Source organism: Branchiostoma belcheri, unplaced genomic scaffold, assembly GCF_001625305.1.
Source record: "Branchiostoma belcheri isolate BF01 breed outbred unplaced genomic scaffold, Haploidv18h27 scaffold7, whole genome shotgun sequence".
NCBI lineage: Eukaryota > Metazoa > Chordata > Leptocardii > Amphioxiformes > Branchiostomatidae > Branchiostoma > Branchiostoma belcheri.
Window position 1 is genome coordinate 5,938,370 of NW_017804353.1, and position 16,667 is coordinate 5,955,036.

Consider the following 16,667-nt stretch of genomic DNA (forward strand, 5'->3'; position numbering starts at 1 on the left):
GATTTGACCTTTGTACTAGAAGAACTGTTATAGTTAGTAGAAATTCTTCAATCTGTTATATAAGAAGTTATGAAGAACTGTTATGAAGAACTGTTATATAATATATATATATATATATATATTGATTGATATATCATTTCATTCATGTTTTTATTCCTTCCATTCTTCCTTGACCTGAAATGAACTAAACTGAACTTGCTTCGTTTGTGATAGAAGAATACTGAGTGAATGACAGAGTAGGATAATCAAAGCTACGTTTCCGCCTATTTGACTTTTATATATACTAATTGATTGATTTATCATCTCATTCATGTTTTTATTCCATCCTTTCTTCCTTGACCTGAACTGAACTTTCTTCCTTTGTGATAGAAGAATACCAACGTCATTGAGAATACTGAGTGAATGAAATGGAAGGTTGATTAGGCCAGACCGTCTTAATTTTATGGATGACATCCGCGCGCGCATTGATTTTCGCCTGTTCTAAAAAAAAATTACGTCCTCCGAGGCTTTGGCCTGGCTTTAGGCCTGGTTAGTCCGTAGTAGTTAGCGACAATACGGAGCCGGTGGTAACTGTGGAGGACGGCACCCAGGCTGCCAAAGCTTCACGACTCAAGAAGTCAGCACATACGTACAGTGTCGACTCAAATTTCGCGAAAAGCAGAATTTACTGTCGCAAATTCACAATACTAGCTTTGTATAACTGTGGTTTAGTACCATTTTTATTTTTGGCCGGAAATCTTTTTTTATTCGCCCGCGCGCACTAGTTTAGCGGTCTTCAGAGGATGTCATCCATAAAATTAAGACGGTGTGGCCTAATTGATTCATTTATCATCTTATTCAATCCTTTCTTCCTTGACCTGAACTGGACTGTCTTCGTTTGTGAAGGAAGAATACCAGGGTCCTTGGGAATACTGAGTAAATGAAATCGTAGGTTGGTTAGTGCTACAGTTCTGCCTATAGTAGAATATTCTGCAATCAGTGACTGATTTTGTAAGGAAAAATCACGTACCTCCAAATTTTCGGTGTCGACTGTACACCTTGATCACGGAGTGACCTAGTCTCGCAAATTTCTTCTTCTCAACAATTTGGAGGTACGTGATTTTACCTTACAAAACAGTCACAGATTGAAGAATATTCTACTAACTGTTAATTCTACGGGACTGTTGAACCTCTTCGACTACATGTCTGCCACTTTGACTTGTACTGACCGAAGAAGGTGAGCAGGGCGCTCCGGTTGCGGTACGATCCGTTTCCCGTCAGCCCCTTCATGGTGAGCTCGCTCAGTGTGCGGGGGTTGGGCCGGTCCCCGCCCGACGGCTGGTACACGCCGTCACGGTAGTGGGACGGGAGACGCCTCGTCAGAGGACTGTCTGAGATAAAACATAAATCTTTAAGATAAATCCTGTTATGATGACTGGTTTATTGATTAAAAAACATTTTGCAACCCGTAGACTGAATTGCATGTTTCTTTACATCATTGCCCACCTTTTAACAACTTTAAAATATCATTCTAGCTAGGAATGTATACATAAAATTAAATTGCGATCTCTTCAACATAAAAATATATACATGATAAAAGAGATAATACGTTAATTGTTTACGTTTACAACTCATTTAGGAGTTTTACTATATGGGGCAAGGGGCTCTTGGAGTACCGCTTCGTACGTGCTAGAATAGGTCGAGTTTGTTTTTTTGCCTTGTTGACCTCCCTGTTAGGCCATGTTGATTTGATTATATGGATGACATCCGCGCGCGCATGAATTTTCGGCCGTTTCCAACAAAAAAGTTTTCAACCATACTGTAAATCGTACAAAACAGTTGCAAAATGAGCAAAAATATACCATAAGTTACAAAAAAAAATAATAAAAACTATACCAATGTCGTAGAATGCCAAAATCAAACGAAAAAAGACGAAATTGTAAAGAAATGAACTTGAAGACTAGATTATTCGCCAAACCATATTCATTGCCATTTGCTCAACCCTCATGACCACGTAGATTTCATAATGATAACAATTTTTTTGCAAAACTTTTTTTATTCGCACGCGCGCATCAGTTTTGGGGCTCCTGGAGGATGTCATCCATATAATCAAATCAACATGGCCTTACTTCGCCTCTTGTCTGAGGGAGCCAGACATCTTATGGAAGATGATAGAGCAGTGTGAGTTACGTAATTCAAAATATGACACTCAATCACGCCTTCACTGGATCTTTCACTAGGTCATAACAATCTACGGTTACGTTTTTTTATGTTTACCTTTGCAGAAGGAAAACATGTTCAATTTTTTTGCTCAGTTTCTTTTCCCTCTTCTTCTTCTTTAAAACAAATAAGGTAAATTCTCAACTAAGCAGACATCTGTCACCATGGTAACTGGTGCTGGGTTACATCATGTTGCAATTTTATAGCAGGAGGGATTTAGACTCCTGTCACCATGTATATGAATGTGTTTCAGTAAGAATTGACAGAGCAGATCATATGCGAAGGTAAACATTAGGCCACAGCAAGTAATTTTTATGGATGACATCAGCGCGCGCATTAATTTTCGCCTGATTTTGGGAAAAAAAAAAACAAGAAATTTTGTTGCCCTCTGATAGTGGTCAACATGCCGAAAATGGGCAAAGATGTCTGTTGCCATACCGGAAGGTGGATGGCAGATAATTATGAAGAGAGGAGACAAGAAAAGGCTCTGATTTAATGTTTTGTTTCTTACTTTGATGCAGTGATATGTGATGCTGGCTGTGTATATGTGATGTTCCCACTGAATCAAAACCATTTGTACAATGATTGAGTCAAATTTTAAATTGTATGAACCTTGTTTTTTTTCGCCCGCTCGCATTAGCTTTGGAATCAGCGGAGGATGTCATCCATAAAATTTACTTGCTGTGGCCTTATGCATGTGTTTTGCAAATGTTACGTTTCTAGTTTCTAGTTACCTGCGATGCCCCACTCGGGGTGTGCGCGGTTGTTGTACCAGCCGTCATACCCCTCGTACTCCACCTCTCTGTGCTGATGAGAAAACTGCACCTGGAATCCTGGTGGGAAGTAGAACAAAGGTCGTCAGTTAAAGCCCTGCCACACATTCACGAATGATGTGTGGATTCGTGTGGCGCAGCGGCAGCGTGCTCGACTCGGAACCAAGAGGTCCCGGGTTCGAGTCCTGACATGCTACCTATCTTGTGTCCTTGGGAAAGGCACTTTTCACGACTTTCCTGGAAGGACTAAATGTTAGAAACGGTTCCTGAACTTTAAAAGTTGGTCAAATACAACAAGAAATAGCCGTTTGTGGGGTCGTGTGGCGTAGTGGCAGCGTGCTCGACCCGGAACCAAGAGTTCCCGGGTTCGAGTCCTGATGACATGCTACCTATCTTGTGCCCTTGGGAAATGCACCTCACTTAGCTCACGTGAAAATGGAGTATTGTCCTGTCCTGTATTCGTATTGGTGGCGGCATAAAATAAGTTGATATAACTTGTGTGTGCTGTCACCATGTCTAGTCATGAAATGTTGGAATATAAAAAAAAAAACATTCACGAATTTGGCCTCCCGAACGCTAGCCGAACGCCCCCCAACCATGGTTAGGAGTGGGCCGGCTGGCGTTCGGCTGGGTCGGCTGGCGCTCGGGAAGTTCGATCATATATATTTTTCTTAATTCCAACATTTTATGACTAGACGTGGTGACGGCACACTCAAGTTATATCAACTTATTTTATGCCGCCACCAATGCAGAGGACGAATACAGGACAAGGCAATACTCACTTTTACTTGAGCGAAGTGAGGAAAGTCGTGTAAAATGCCTTTCCCAAGGGCACAAGATCGGTGGCATGTAAGGACTCAAACCCGGGACCGCTCGGCTCCTAGTGGAGCCCTCTGCCGCAACGCCATCCGACCCCACCCCCGTTGTCATGGTCGGTTGGCTTTAACAAAACACCTGCCAACCATCCTGGAGTAAGTCAGCAGTGTTCGAAATTTTCAGCACGTTCCTTGTAATCGTATTCACGGACAATCTAGATTAATCTTGAGGGAGAATCTCCCCCGAACGAGAGAGAGAGAGGGGGGGAGGGAGGGAGAGAGAGAGAGAGAGAGAGAGAGAGAGAGAGATTAACACGTACATTAACATCGCCACAAAAAAAGCTTTAAAAATCAAGAATTAGCTATAACCTTACTTGAGAAAAAAAAGGGAAGAAAAAAATTAATAGAAATTACTTCAGATCAAGTTAGACTAAATGTTCAATGACATTTATTTTGCATAGTAACATGCCTACCGGTTTGAGTATACGTACAGGTCACAACAAAGGAATAGCTTGTATTACACATAGTCAAGCGAGCACTAGAAGTAGTACAGTTCAGTTCAGTGTTCCTACATTATGTACAGGTAACTCTAACCTTGTATGTGTTTACACAAGGTAACGCTACCGGGAGCTACACATAACATAGAACGTGTCGTGGGTCGTGTGGCGTAGAGGCAGAGTGCGTGACTCGGAACCTAGAGGTCCCGGGTTCGAGACCTGACATGCCACCGATCTTGTGCCCTTGGGAAAGGCACTTTACACGACTTTCCTCACTTCGCTCAGGTAAAAATGTGTATTGTCCTGTCATGTATTTGTCCCTTGTGTTGGTGGCGGCATTTATATAAGTTGAAAAAACTTGAGTGTCTTGAATTATGAACATTTTTTCTATATTCCAACATGTAATGACAAGACGTGGTGACGGCACACTCAAGTTTTTTCAACTTCTATTTATGCCACCACCAACACAGGGGACAAATACATGACAGGACAATACTCATTTACACCTGAGCGAAGTGAGGAAAGTCGTGTAAAGTGGGCAAGGGCACAAGATCGGTGGCATGTCAGGACTCGAACCCGGGACCTCTTGGTTCCGAGTCGGCCACTCTGCCACACGACCCACAGTGTTCCTACATCATGTAAAGGTAAGTCTAACCTGTGTTTACACAATGTTTGGCTGCCGGGAGCTACATAAGAACTTTATTGACACAACAAAAGTACAGCGACCTTCGTAAGGTCTAAAACTACATGTAGACATGCCAAAAAGTTACTCAAGCAACGGGATATGATTTTGGAAACGGCCATACTACCTGAAACGTCTGACTGTTTCCAAAATCATATCCAGTTGTTGAGTGACTGATTTTTGGCGTATCATATTACCTGGATGTCTAACCTTCATCGACGTACATGTAGACATACATGTACATACAAACACATGGGTACAACCTATGTACAATACAATATATGTGTCAACTTATACTACTTGTTCTAAGGTCTAAACATTCTTTGATATATTTACCTATTTGTACACAGTAAGGGTTATTACCTTCTAGGGTGAAATTAAATTTATCTGTAGCATGAAATGGAACAAATTCTGTTGAGCAAGCGGAGAGAAGGTTGAACAGCTTTGTGCGTTTATCGTTATATAGTGGACAATCCATAATAAAATGTTGTTCGTCTTCAATATCATAGGGACAGAATGGACAAAACCTCTGGTATATCTGTGATGTAACATAACCTGTACTTAGAGCGTTCTATCTAAAGACATTCAATTCATTATCAACATATTATCCCATAGCACTGTGCTGTAAGGCAAAAAATACGCGGTAACTTGTTTTGTATCGTAGGCTAGTTCTAGCTATTTAAAGGCGCAAACAAAAATGAAGGCACTCCCTTCGTAGCTTGTTTTTTTTTTTTTTTTTGCTATTTCAAACTCTTAAGTATGAAATGTGCTAAGAAATGAATAAGAAAGAATTTTTTGTCGTTTTGTTGCTCCATTGGATACCTTTCATTTTTTCCTATATTCCAACATCTAATCACAAGACGTGGTGACGGCACTCTCAAGTTTTTTCAACTTATATTAATGCCGCCACCAACACAGGGGACAATACAATACTCAAAGTCGTGTAAAGTGCCTTTCCCAAGGGCACAAGATCAGTGGCATGTCAGGACTCGAACCCGGGACCTCTTGATTCCGAATCGAGCACTCTGCCGCTACGCCACACGACCCCACATACCTTTAATTCATTTATGGTAAAAAAAAAGGCAGATAAAATTGCCCAGAACTGAAAGTCTTACCTTGAGACGTACTCTGTCCCAGCGAAACGGACACGGCTGAAATCACCACCGCTAAACAAGCGAACACCGCCCGCGCTCCTCCTGCCATGCTGCGGTTGACTACTCAAAATGCTTCTCCCGCTTTCTAGAACCCTTTTTTTTATGGTAGCAAAGTTCATCTAGCGTCTGATTTACCCCCTACAGCTGCCAACTTTTCCGCTCTTCCAAGAACAGGAAATATAAGAGTGTTATTTGTAGGTTACGCGTGCCGGGGTGAAGTTATCTTTAGAGCGTCTTTATTGTATGTACATGTTTACACAATATGTGGGTAACAACCAATGGGCGTCTTAGGACAATGCGTTTCTCGGTAGAGGAAACAGACATCATGTGATGAGGTCATCCGTAATTAGCCGGACTACGTCTTTTAGTTGTAACCATCCGAGGTGAAAAAAGTAGTCCATGAAATCGCTGGTCAGTGCACCTTTTCACAAACATATTAGTAACTTATTGACAAGTAGTTGTGCTTACAGGTGTGTGTTGTGTTGTGCATACTCCGTACACATTTTTTCATATACATGCATATTCCAAAATTTTATGACTAGACATGGTGACGGCACACTTAAGTTTTATCAACTTATATTCTATGCCGCCACCAACACAGGGGACAAAACAGGACAGAACAATACTCATTTTTACTTAAGTGAAGAGAAGAAAGTCGACGTGTAAAGTGCCTTTCCAAAGGGCACAAGATCGGTAGCATGTCAGGACTCGAACCCGGGACCTCTTGGTTCCGAGTCGAGCGCTCTGCCGCTACGCCACACGACCCCAAGACTTCAGCTATCTTGTGCTTGTCGCAGGTCTAAGTGTACGGTACTTTGTACCATAACGTCGCTGAGAACCCTACCAACAAACCAAAAAAAAATCCAATCCTCCCCACCGATTGCCTATCAGCCTTCATAACCTTTAGTCCACAAATACCTGTGCGGGATTCGAACCCGCGACCTAACCTTGTGGCCTTTGAACTTTTGAAATTCCTACGAGACAACAGCGTTCTAAATTAGGTATAATTAGCTGTAGTTTTTTCTTCAGAACCCGGACACTGACACTGTCCCTTACCGAGAAAGTCTTTTTCAGAAGATGTGTTATTCCGGGTAATTCTCTACTCATGCCCCACGCTACCCCCTTTTAGATATATTACGTATACCCCAGGTATTGTGTAACAGGCATGCAATGCTTACTGTGACAACACAGCGAAGCCGCAGCGCCTTTGTACCTATTGTGGCTCATTTCTAAAGTCTTTTGTTATCCCTCCGCACGCCTACTCTGACCCTCGGACCTGTACACATTACATACCTGTACGTACATGTACAGTCTTGGGGAACTTCGGAACAGGAGCTGAAGAAAAGGGCGTCAGTAGCAGGGAACACGTCCAGGCAAGAAGCACAGTTGACAACCTAGCAAGTAAGGTGACTTTATGTTAGAAACTAGACTTGACTATTTGTTTCTATTTTAACCCTCTTTTTTAAAGATTTACTGTAATTTGATACATGTTAATATCCTTCTTTTACGTTCTGAGTATTTTAGCTTCTTTTAGGACAGTTCAAATTTTCGAGGTGTACTTTTTTTCTTCACTTTGTCATTTGTGTTAATTTTTATACTATGTTATCATACTATGTATTTATATATTAAGAAGATATTATACATTCAAGTAGCTTTTATGAACGACCAAATATTTCACAGCTCAGTCAACGAATTGCGGAAATGAAAAACGAATTTACTAAAAGTTTTGTGTGTGTTTTAAAGTCAGTCAAGTATATCCTGAATAATATTCAAATTATGAAATCAAGAGTATAAGGCCCCCATTCCACAAAGACGACGCTCTCTCTGCGCTCCCTCTGAACTCTCTCTGCGCTCTCTCTGCGACTTCTCTGCGCTCTCTCTGTGACCTGAAATTGGCCGAATCGCGGAGAGAGCGACGAGAGATTAATAAGATCGCCATGTTTGGAAAATAAATTACTGTTGAGACCGTTCTGCGCTCGCTGTGCGCTCTCTGTGCGCTCTCACGGCGCTCTCACGGTGTTCTCACGGCGCTCTCATGGTGCTCTCACGGCGCTCTCATGGCGCTCTCGTGGCGCTCTCACGGCGCTCTCACGGTGCTCTCACGGCGCTCTCATGGCGCTCTCACGGCGCTCTCTCGGCGCTCTCACGGCGCTCATTGTTGGATCGCCGTCCTTGGCACTCTCACGGCGAGCCGGTTCAAAACAGTCGCCGAGGTGACGGCGCTCATGGCGCTCTCATATCGCGCTCCCTTGGCGATCTCTCGGCGCCCTCTCCGCGCTCTGGCCAATTTCAGGTCGCAGAGAGAGCGCCGTCTAAGTGGAATGGCTTTAGAAGAATCTTAGCTCTCAGTGAATAGTAAAAAAAGCACACACACACAAGTGGAACTTCGTATCCCAAAGCGCTGGAATATCAACGCCAATCATTGAAACTGATACTATTGAGCCAGACGCGTCCATAGAAAAGGTATCACGAAAACCGTAACGCAATCTGGTGCGGTTACGAGTATCGCCGGGTTTTTCTCTTTAAAAATTACTTAACACAATCAACAGTGGCGTGAATGTAAAGGTTTAAAATAACACAGACAGTATCAATTTGTGCTCCTGGCTACATTTGTCTCTACCAGACTAACTACGCTGGCTATATATAGGAGAATAATTGCCAGGGGAGTTTGGCCGCCTTGTAGGTTTGACTGGCCGGGCAAGGAGGGAAAGAAACTACCTCCCCGCGGCCGGACTCCCTTGGCCAATTTTTCTCTCTTTTCTGCCGAATTCTATGATCCCGGTAGAAAGACTAGCTGGAGGAGGCTAGCTAGACATTGCGTCCTCGACTTTCCTCAATTCAGTCATATCCATGTGTGAAATGGGTAGCTAATATCCGTTGGTAAGGGAGGTAAAACACGGTAGAAGGAGAGGGATGGGCTCCACCTTCCAAATCCATACCCTAAGTCACAGTGGATCATCAACCCACTGCCCCTAAGGGCCCTTCCAGTAAAAAATTTTCGTCAGAATTTTGGGGATTTTCGCTCCAAGAGCTCGAGGGTCAATATACATTGGGATAGTGTAGTTTCAGCTCAGTATGTAGATAGACAACTAGAACATTGACTTTGAAAAATCGGATTTCCAAGCCCTAAAAACTGCACTGGATAACTTTAACAAATCTACACACAAGCCAAAAACAGCGTAGGATACTTGGGGAAGGGGGTAGATGTAAAATGTTCTTAATACTATGGCTAGATAGACTTCATAACGCTTATGTGGTTCAAACGTCTTTTTAGTGGTGCCATTTTGCCACTAGCTTCATCATCATCATCATCATCATTCATCCTCCGTAGAGGTGGAGCATACAAAGTTAGTTCGCCACAACTGTCTGTCATACATCACTGAGAAAAGTTCATGTCCCTCCAAGCCAGTTTCAGTTTCAATAAGTTTCTTAACTGTTATGTTTGGGCGTCCAACTCTTCGCTTACAGGTATCAGGGTTCCAGATACTAGCTTCACCACTCCACAATCCACTAGTAAAAAAACAGCAACGCGAAAAACAAGCCATAGCCATCGTATACCCCCAGAGTCTTTTCTGTGATTGATATATATGGCCGTTACCAAGACAACTGATTGTTCAAACGTACTTTGTACTCGTTGTTAAACCCTTGAGTTGCAAGTTCCATGAAAAAAACGCTTATTTTTTTGTCCTAGCGGTCTATAGTCGTGCAATGACTTCACAGCCTATCGGTCGATCGCAATGACCTGCACTGCTTTTGCGCAATACTGCCAATAATGGTGATAACCATCAGTGAACAAACAGGTGTCAGTGCGGAATTTACTTCCTCCTTGTGCGGACTTTTACCCCCCAGGTAAATCCAGACGTAAACACAGGTGTGGACGTGAGGACGTTCGCGTACGTACGTAGCCTCCGTAGCAGGCTTATAGAATTAAGGGTTTGGTAGTCTTTGGCTATTACCCCCAAACTGGGCTAATTCAACCAGGCCGGTTTTGCTGTCTACGTGCAATCAGAAAATAGCACATAAAAGCTCCCAAAGACCCTGAAGACCCCGAAAACCCCCAGTTTATTTGGCATGCTATGGAGCTCGAGGCTATGCGAACGCCCCTGCCACACATTCAGGAATTTGGCCTCCCGAACTAGCCGAACGTCGGCGCCAATAACAGTTTCACTCTGCGATAGTTCTAGGGAAGAATGAATCTGTATCTGTATCGGTATAGCCGGTATAACCGCCCTTCATTTGCATTGGCGCACCAAATCCGTAGTGTGCTTTTGGCACACATTTTGACAAATTAACAGAAGAGGCTCGGTGGACGACACTTCACCATACAGGGAGGGAAGTCGTGTTAAGTTCCCTTCCCAAGGGCACAACTGTAACATTTTGACAATCACCCAAACTTACTATATTGATACTAAACGGTTTGTATTAGATTAACTCCTACATAGCCTACAAAACATGTTCTTCCTTACCATTTATTGATCATTTCCACCCAATTGCTGTTCTCTGTTTTTTTTAATTACTTTGTCATTGTATACTTGTTTGGTGGTGAGTTTAAAATTAGCTATAGCTAGAGTAACTCACCACCATGTCTTGTATGGTCCAAGTTGAATTGTAAATAAAAAAGACACAGCGTCGGGGCATGGTGAGTATCGAACCCGGGATCTATTGGTTCAACTAAGTCCAACGCTCTCGAGCTCGTTAAACCATTTCACCACAGACGCGCGGACACAGCGCCACACAATAGAAGTGTCCGAATACAGGGACAAGTGCCACGATTGATGTGCTCGGACTATTGAGTCAGCAGTTAATCTTTATTACCACCTCAAACACTACACAAACATGTCTGTAAATCTTTACAAAACTGTTTTAGTGCCTGTATTTACACACAAGATTTAGGGCCTGTTCACACACTAGGCTTGACGTATTGATCAAACTTGGCCATATCAGACCATGTTAGTTACCATAACACAGCGCAAATGGGCCAAAACAATCCACAGCAAACCAGCAAACACACACGTTGCATTGTCTTATTCAATGGTTTAGGCCCACACGGGCTGGGTGCGTGAAGCGCACGACACGGAAATAAAGCATTCCTTCCTTCCTTCCTTCCTTCCTTCCTTCCTTCCTTCCTTCCTTCCTTCCTTCCTTCCTTCCTTCCTTCCTTCCTTCCTTCCTTCCTTCCTTCCTTTCTTCATACATTGTTTCATGTCTTCCTTCTTTCCCTCCTTTTTTGTTCTTTCCTTCTGTCTTTCTTTTACTCTTTCATTCTTTTATTCTTTCTTTCATTCTTTCATTCATTCATGCATTAGAATACAAGGATACACAATAAAAAGACATTAAGATAAAATTCACACAGGAGGTCTGTGTAGACGGTCTCAGGGGCGAGCATTCCTGGGTTCGTGCCAAACTTAGATATCGAGTTACGGAAAAAGGAAAGCCTTTAAAAATCCCTGTAGGAAGGTCTTTCAAAAATCCTTGTAGGCGGTTGGTTCTGTGACAGCTTAATCAGGCAAAACATTTTTTAATTGTATTAAAATGCTGGTACCCGTTTTGCGCGCGTATGCTTTTCTTTATCCAGAGAAACATCAATTAATACAAATCAATTGATAGAGACAAAGTGAAGGTGGACTCCAGTTGTACTTATATTCATGCCGCCGCCACTTGTACATTATAGAAAATGAAAATGTTTGACAAGACACTCAAACTTGAGTGAAGAATGATAAACTAATGATAATAAATAGATAAATAAATAAATAGGAATATAACAGATGTAGAAGCGTCCTCATAGTGTTGACGTAAAGTTTGAAGTAGTAGAAACTTTATTTTAGTCTTGGTATGAAACTGTATTTTCTGCAAATCCATGTACATGTACCTCTCGCATTGTAGATTATAGTGCCCAAAACAGTAATATTACTATGTGATGACAAAATGTCTTTAATTCTATCCTATATGATTACGATGCCTTTCAAGTTGTATCTTTTGCCATTAATGTAAAGTATCAGACAGATTTGTCAGGGTAATTAAGGGAAAGATTTGTTCAAACAGACAGAAATTGATGAAAGTGATGTAACGGTTTATCATCTATGTACACATGTATTCTATACTCAAGTTAATAAAGAACAGAGATGAAAAAAAAGAAAGTTCAAGTGAAGTAGTAGGTATTTTTTACTTCCTAAATAAAATTATGATCATCGCCATATTGAAAAAAAACACCCTCCTCACATCTTTTAAGTACTTCTATAAGTGTAATTTCTATGTCTTTTTTTTTTCCTTTCAGATTTAGAGACTTTTTACCATGGCGTCCAGTATGTTGTACCAGGCGTTCCGTGTGGACGGAGGTCCGACCCAGTACCCGCCCAACCCCACCCCGGTCACCGCGGACGTGCTGGAGGTCGGCCTGGTGTTCGCCGTCGCCATCCTCGCCTTCTCCTTCCTCGTCATCCTGCCGGGAGTCAGGGGAATGCAGGTCTGGTTTTCTGGCTGACGTGCACATGTGTGTATGTGTGTTGTTTGTGTGTGTGTGTGTGTGTCACAGCGTGTGTGTGTGTGTGTGTGTGTGTGTGTGTGTGTGTGTGTGTCACAGCGTGTGTGTGTGCGTCGAGGTGAGCTCTGTGTGTGTGTGTGTGTGTGTGTGTGTGTGTGTGTGTGTGTGTGTCACAGCGTGTGTGTGTATGTGTGTGTGTGTGTGTGTGTGTGCGTGTGTGTGTGTGCGGGCCTACATGTGTGTCTGTGTGTTTTGCAGTGTATGTGCAAGTTGTGTGTGTGCTTGTATATGTACATGTGTGTATGTGTATATATGTGCTTGTATATGTGTGTTTGTGTATGTGCGAGTTGTGTAAAAATACTTGTGTGTGTGCCTGTGTCTGTGTGTGTACTCTAAATCATACATGCGCCCTTTAACGCTTACGATATAGAATATCATTATCTAAATCTTATTTCTTTCTTTAATATTTCCCGTACAGAGACTATTCTTCGCCGTAATGGTTTTCTTCAGTATATTTGTCTTGGCGACCATCATGGGTGAGTTTATCCAGCTATTTATCTATCTTATTTATCTTGTAGTCCATCCCGTTTGCTCGTTTGCAATAAACCATTATCATAACCACGAATATTCTACTTATTTCAAGCCCCAGTCACACATTCACGAATTTGGCCTCTCAAACTCTAGCCGAACGCCCACCAACAATAATGGGTCTGCTGGCGTACTGTGACATAACTAAAAGATCCTCGGTCATCTCACCGAATCCTGTCATGTCACCGAACGTATTATTATGTAACTGGAAAAGACGCTATACACGACTTTTCTCACTCCACCCAAGTGTAAAATGAGCATCTGACCTGTGCTGGGAGGTAAAATGTGGTACGGGCTCCGCAGACTCAGTGGATGGCACAGAGATATAAAAGGTGTATAGGGACTGGCTCTGCCTTGAAATGGCATCGAATGGCATAGAGATATAAAAGGTCTCACGAATTGGCTATGGGGCTTACTTTACTGTTACCGGTTTACCCAGTGAGTAACTTCGGCATGGAGTGGGAGACAGCCGAGGTGCACACCAAAGTCCAGTACAAGGCCTTCATCGCGGAGGAGATGGACGGCACGGTCGGGGTCAAGATCGGGCTCCGGGCGGTCAACATTACCCTGAAAGGTGACACTGACTGACCAGTCTTCGATTTGTTATTTGTTTGTTTGTTGCACCTAGGCTGCCGAAGCTCCACGACTCAAGAAGTCAGTACATGTGTACAGTGACGATTCATAAATTCCGCAGAAAGCCAGCATGTGTCGGCTTGTCAAATACGTCGTTATGCACTGCTGCAAATTAACTATAATACCAAAATAAAAATTATTTTTAGCCGGAATTTTTTTTAGTCGCCCGCGCGCACTAGTTTGGGGGTTTTCAGCGGATATCATCAATGAAATTAAAACGGTGTGGCCTAACATTACATCATACTATTGTTAACGAAAACCCAACACTCCCTAAAAGTCTTAAATACATGATTTTGTTTATAGTAGGGTGCAATGGATGATGATTGATCATGAGAAATGTTGACCTGGATATTTTTTTCCTGGTACCCAGGATCAGGAGAAGGAGAACTCAAGAACGAGGAAATAAACTACAACGAGCGGTTTCACTATGGACAGGACGGGCAGGGCAGGATAGGCTTCGGACCTTACGGTGAGGCTTCTCGTTTTTTTTTTAATTCCAACATATTATCACAAGACGTGGTGACGGCACACTCAAGTTTTTTTTCAATTTATATTGATGCCGTCACCAATACAGGGGACAATACAATACTCATTTTCACCTGAGTGATGTGAGGAAAGTCGTGTAAAGTGCCTTTCCCAAGGGCACAAGAGCGATATAGGTGACATAACAGGACTCTAACCCGGGACCTCTTGGTTCCGAGTTCAGCCACACGACCCCAGGCTTCTCGTTTGTTTGTATGTATGTTTGTTTGTATGTATGTTTGTTTTTTTTGTTTGTTTAATGCAAGACAAAAAGACCACCTCTGGGAACTGAGCTTAGGTGGCAGGAGGTAAAGGCAGTGTTCCGGGCGTATATATTTTGTATATACAGCGTTTTTACCTTCGCCAAGAATTGGAGAAGGTTATGTTTTCGTGGCCGTGTGTGTGTCTGTCTGTCTGTGTGTGTGTCAACAGCATATCTCGAGAAAGCTTAGATGGATTATCTTGATATTTGATAGGTGGGTAGGTCTTGATGAGAGCTCGAACTGATTAGATTTTGGGCCCCCTAGCGGCTTGTTATGGTACTGCAGCTAAACTTCCGGTTTTGATATCTCAGGATCTAGACATGCTAGGGTGACGAAATTTAGGTGGTAGGTAGCTCTTGTACTGGGGAAGAAGTGACATCAGTTTGAGCCCCCTAGCGGCTTGCTCTGGAACTGCAGGGCTATCTGTTTGAAAATATTCAAAAGAGGATAACTCAAGAACCAGTTGACGGATCGTCGTGATTTTTGGTATGTAGGTAGCTTACATGATGCTTGATGTAATTATGTGACAATTATGCAAATGTGGATGTGATTTGCATAATTTATGGGGATATTCTATAAATCAGCTGCATTCCATGATAGGACTATTGAAGCTTGTGAGATTGGTAATTGAGAAGGAGAGAAGGACATAATTTATGAGGAAATAATAGAATGGCACCTTTTGTTAATATAAGACTGTCTTTTGGTTGAGAATATGATAAAGACTGATATAATTCATGGAAATGAGGACCCTATCTGCACAATCAGGGGGAAAAATCTATATTTGTCAGCCATAAAGATTAACATCATTTGGCGAAGGTATGAGATCGCGGAACTCTAGTTAGTTATTTTATACTCTGTGTCAATGTTCTTTTATGTTTGTAATTTGCAATTAGCCTGCGGGCATGAACTTCAGATCTCAATTATGCCTTCCAGGAATATTGTGCTTGGTTCCCTATTGGCTATACCATAGAGTTTAGTTAGTAGCATTTATACGGGTGGCACGTACAGTATCTATATGCTGGTCCTCTATACAGTATACAGTGCAATATTGCGGAATACAATGCAATTTTACGGTATACAGTGCCATCTTATTAGTACAAATTATTACGTAAAATTGCACTGTATTCCGTAAAATTGCACTGTATTCCGTAAAATTGCACTGTATTCCGTGAATCGCACTGTATACTCTGGCACCCCTGGTATATGTACAGGTTGGGGAAATAGTTCTCACGTGAACGCGTCATACGTCAGAGAAACGCACAAACTCACCAACGCACCGAATGCGGAAGTAATTTTGCCATAACAGGGCAGAAGAAATCGAAGGTCAATGACCTTATTATACAATCATATAAATGAAATAAAAATGCGTAGAAAATCTCAGTAGAACAACGGTTATCATAATTACATGTTGGAAAATGTGTATTTTCGCCTTCGTCTGCATATTACGATCGTCATGACCTCATGGCCAGAGAGTTAGTTCTGCTAATATTGATTTGCATATACCTACCAATAACATAGAGGGAATAAAAATAGTGAAAAGAATTTCTTTAAGAGCTGGTCATTTCAAATGTTGCAAATCATACATGTGTGTCTTCATGTAGTATGAAAGCCTTATAAAGTCTGTGTTTTGCTTGGACAGAACGTGTTTGTGGCATTACAACGTAACTAATTAACAAGCTACTGAGCAAACAGTTGACTCATTTTACCTATGTCTGTGCCTATATTTGGGCACAACACACATCTACAAACAGCGCCGGCCATTGTCTCATGACCAGGGTGAAATAGAGTTTACTCGGGCACAAAGTACTTATGAGCGAATGTCTGTAAGGATCAAACAATGGTGGCAGGGGTCAAAAAATCGATTTGGCTCAAACTTTGCACAGTGATAGTACTTGGCCCACAACCCCTCAAAATAGCTTTCTTTCCGGTCAACACCGATCGTTGCCATGGTAACGGGCCAAACAAGTTTCAGGGCCATTTTCCCTGATTTAGACATGTGAAAAACATGAAATTTGGCATAGTTTAAGGCATAATTACGAGCAAGTGCTTTAATATTATGG

General features: G+C 42.2%; 2 protein-coding genes across 2 annotated transcripts in view; one reads left to right on the plus strand and one right to left on the minus strand.

The window, feature by feature from the left end:
- Positions 1–6,227, minus strand: part of LOC109484726 (dual oxidase 2-like) — a 38,691-nt gene extending 32,464 nt beyond the window's left edge. The window contains exons 1-3 of the mRNA XM_019788084.1: positions 6,082–6,227; positions 2,934–3,032; positions 1,209–1,370 (exon numbers count right to left, since the gene is read on the minus strand). Coding sequence (XP_019643643.1) covers positions 1,209–1,370; positions 2,934–3,032; positions 6,082–6,169 — 349 coding nt within the window. The 5' untranslated portion in view covers positions 6,170–6,227. The remainder of the gene's footprint in view (positions 1–1,208; positions 1,371–2,933; positions 3,033–6,081) is intronic.
- Positions 6,228–12,400: 6,173 nt separating this feature from the next.
- The window catches only part of LOC109484407 (dual oxidase maturation factor 1-like), an 11,526-nt gene continuing 7,259 nt past the window's right edge, over positions 12,401–16,667 (plus strand). Inside the window, exons 1-4 of the mRNA XM_019787654.1 lie at positions 12,401–12,583; positions 13,080–13,137; positions 13,629–13,763; positions 14,193–14,291. Coding sequence (XP_019643213.1) covers positions 12,413–12,583; positions 13,080–13,137; positions 13,629–13,763; positions 14,193–14,291 — 463 coding nt within the window. The 5' untranslated portion in view covers positions 12,401–12,412. The remainder of the gene's footprint in view (positions 12,584–13,079; positions 13,138–13,628; positions 13,764–14,192; positions 14,292–16,667) is intronic.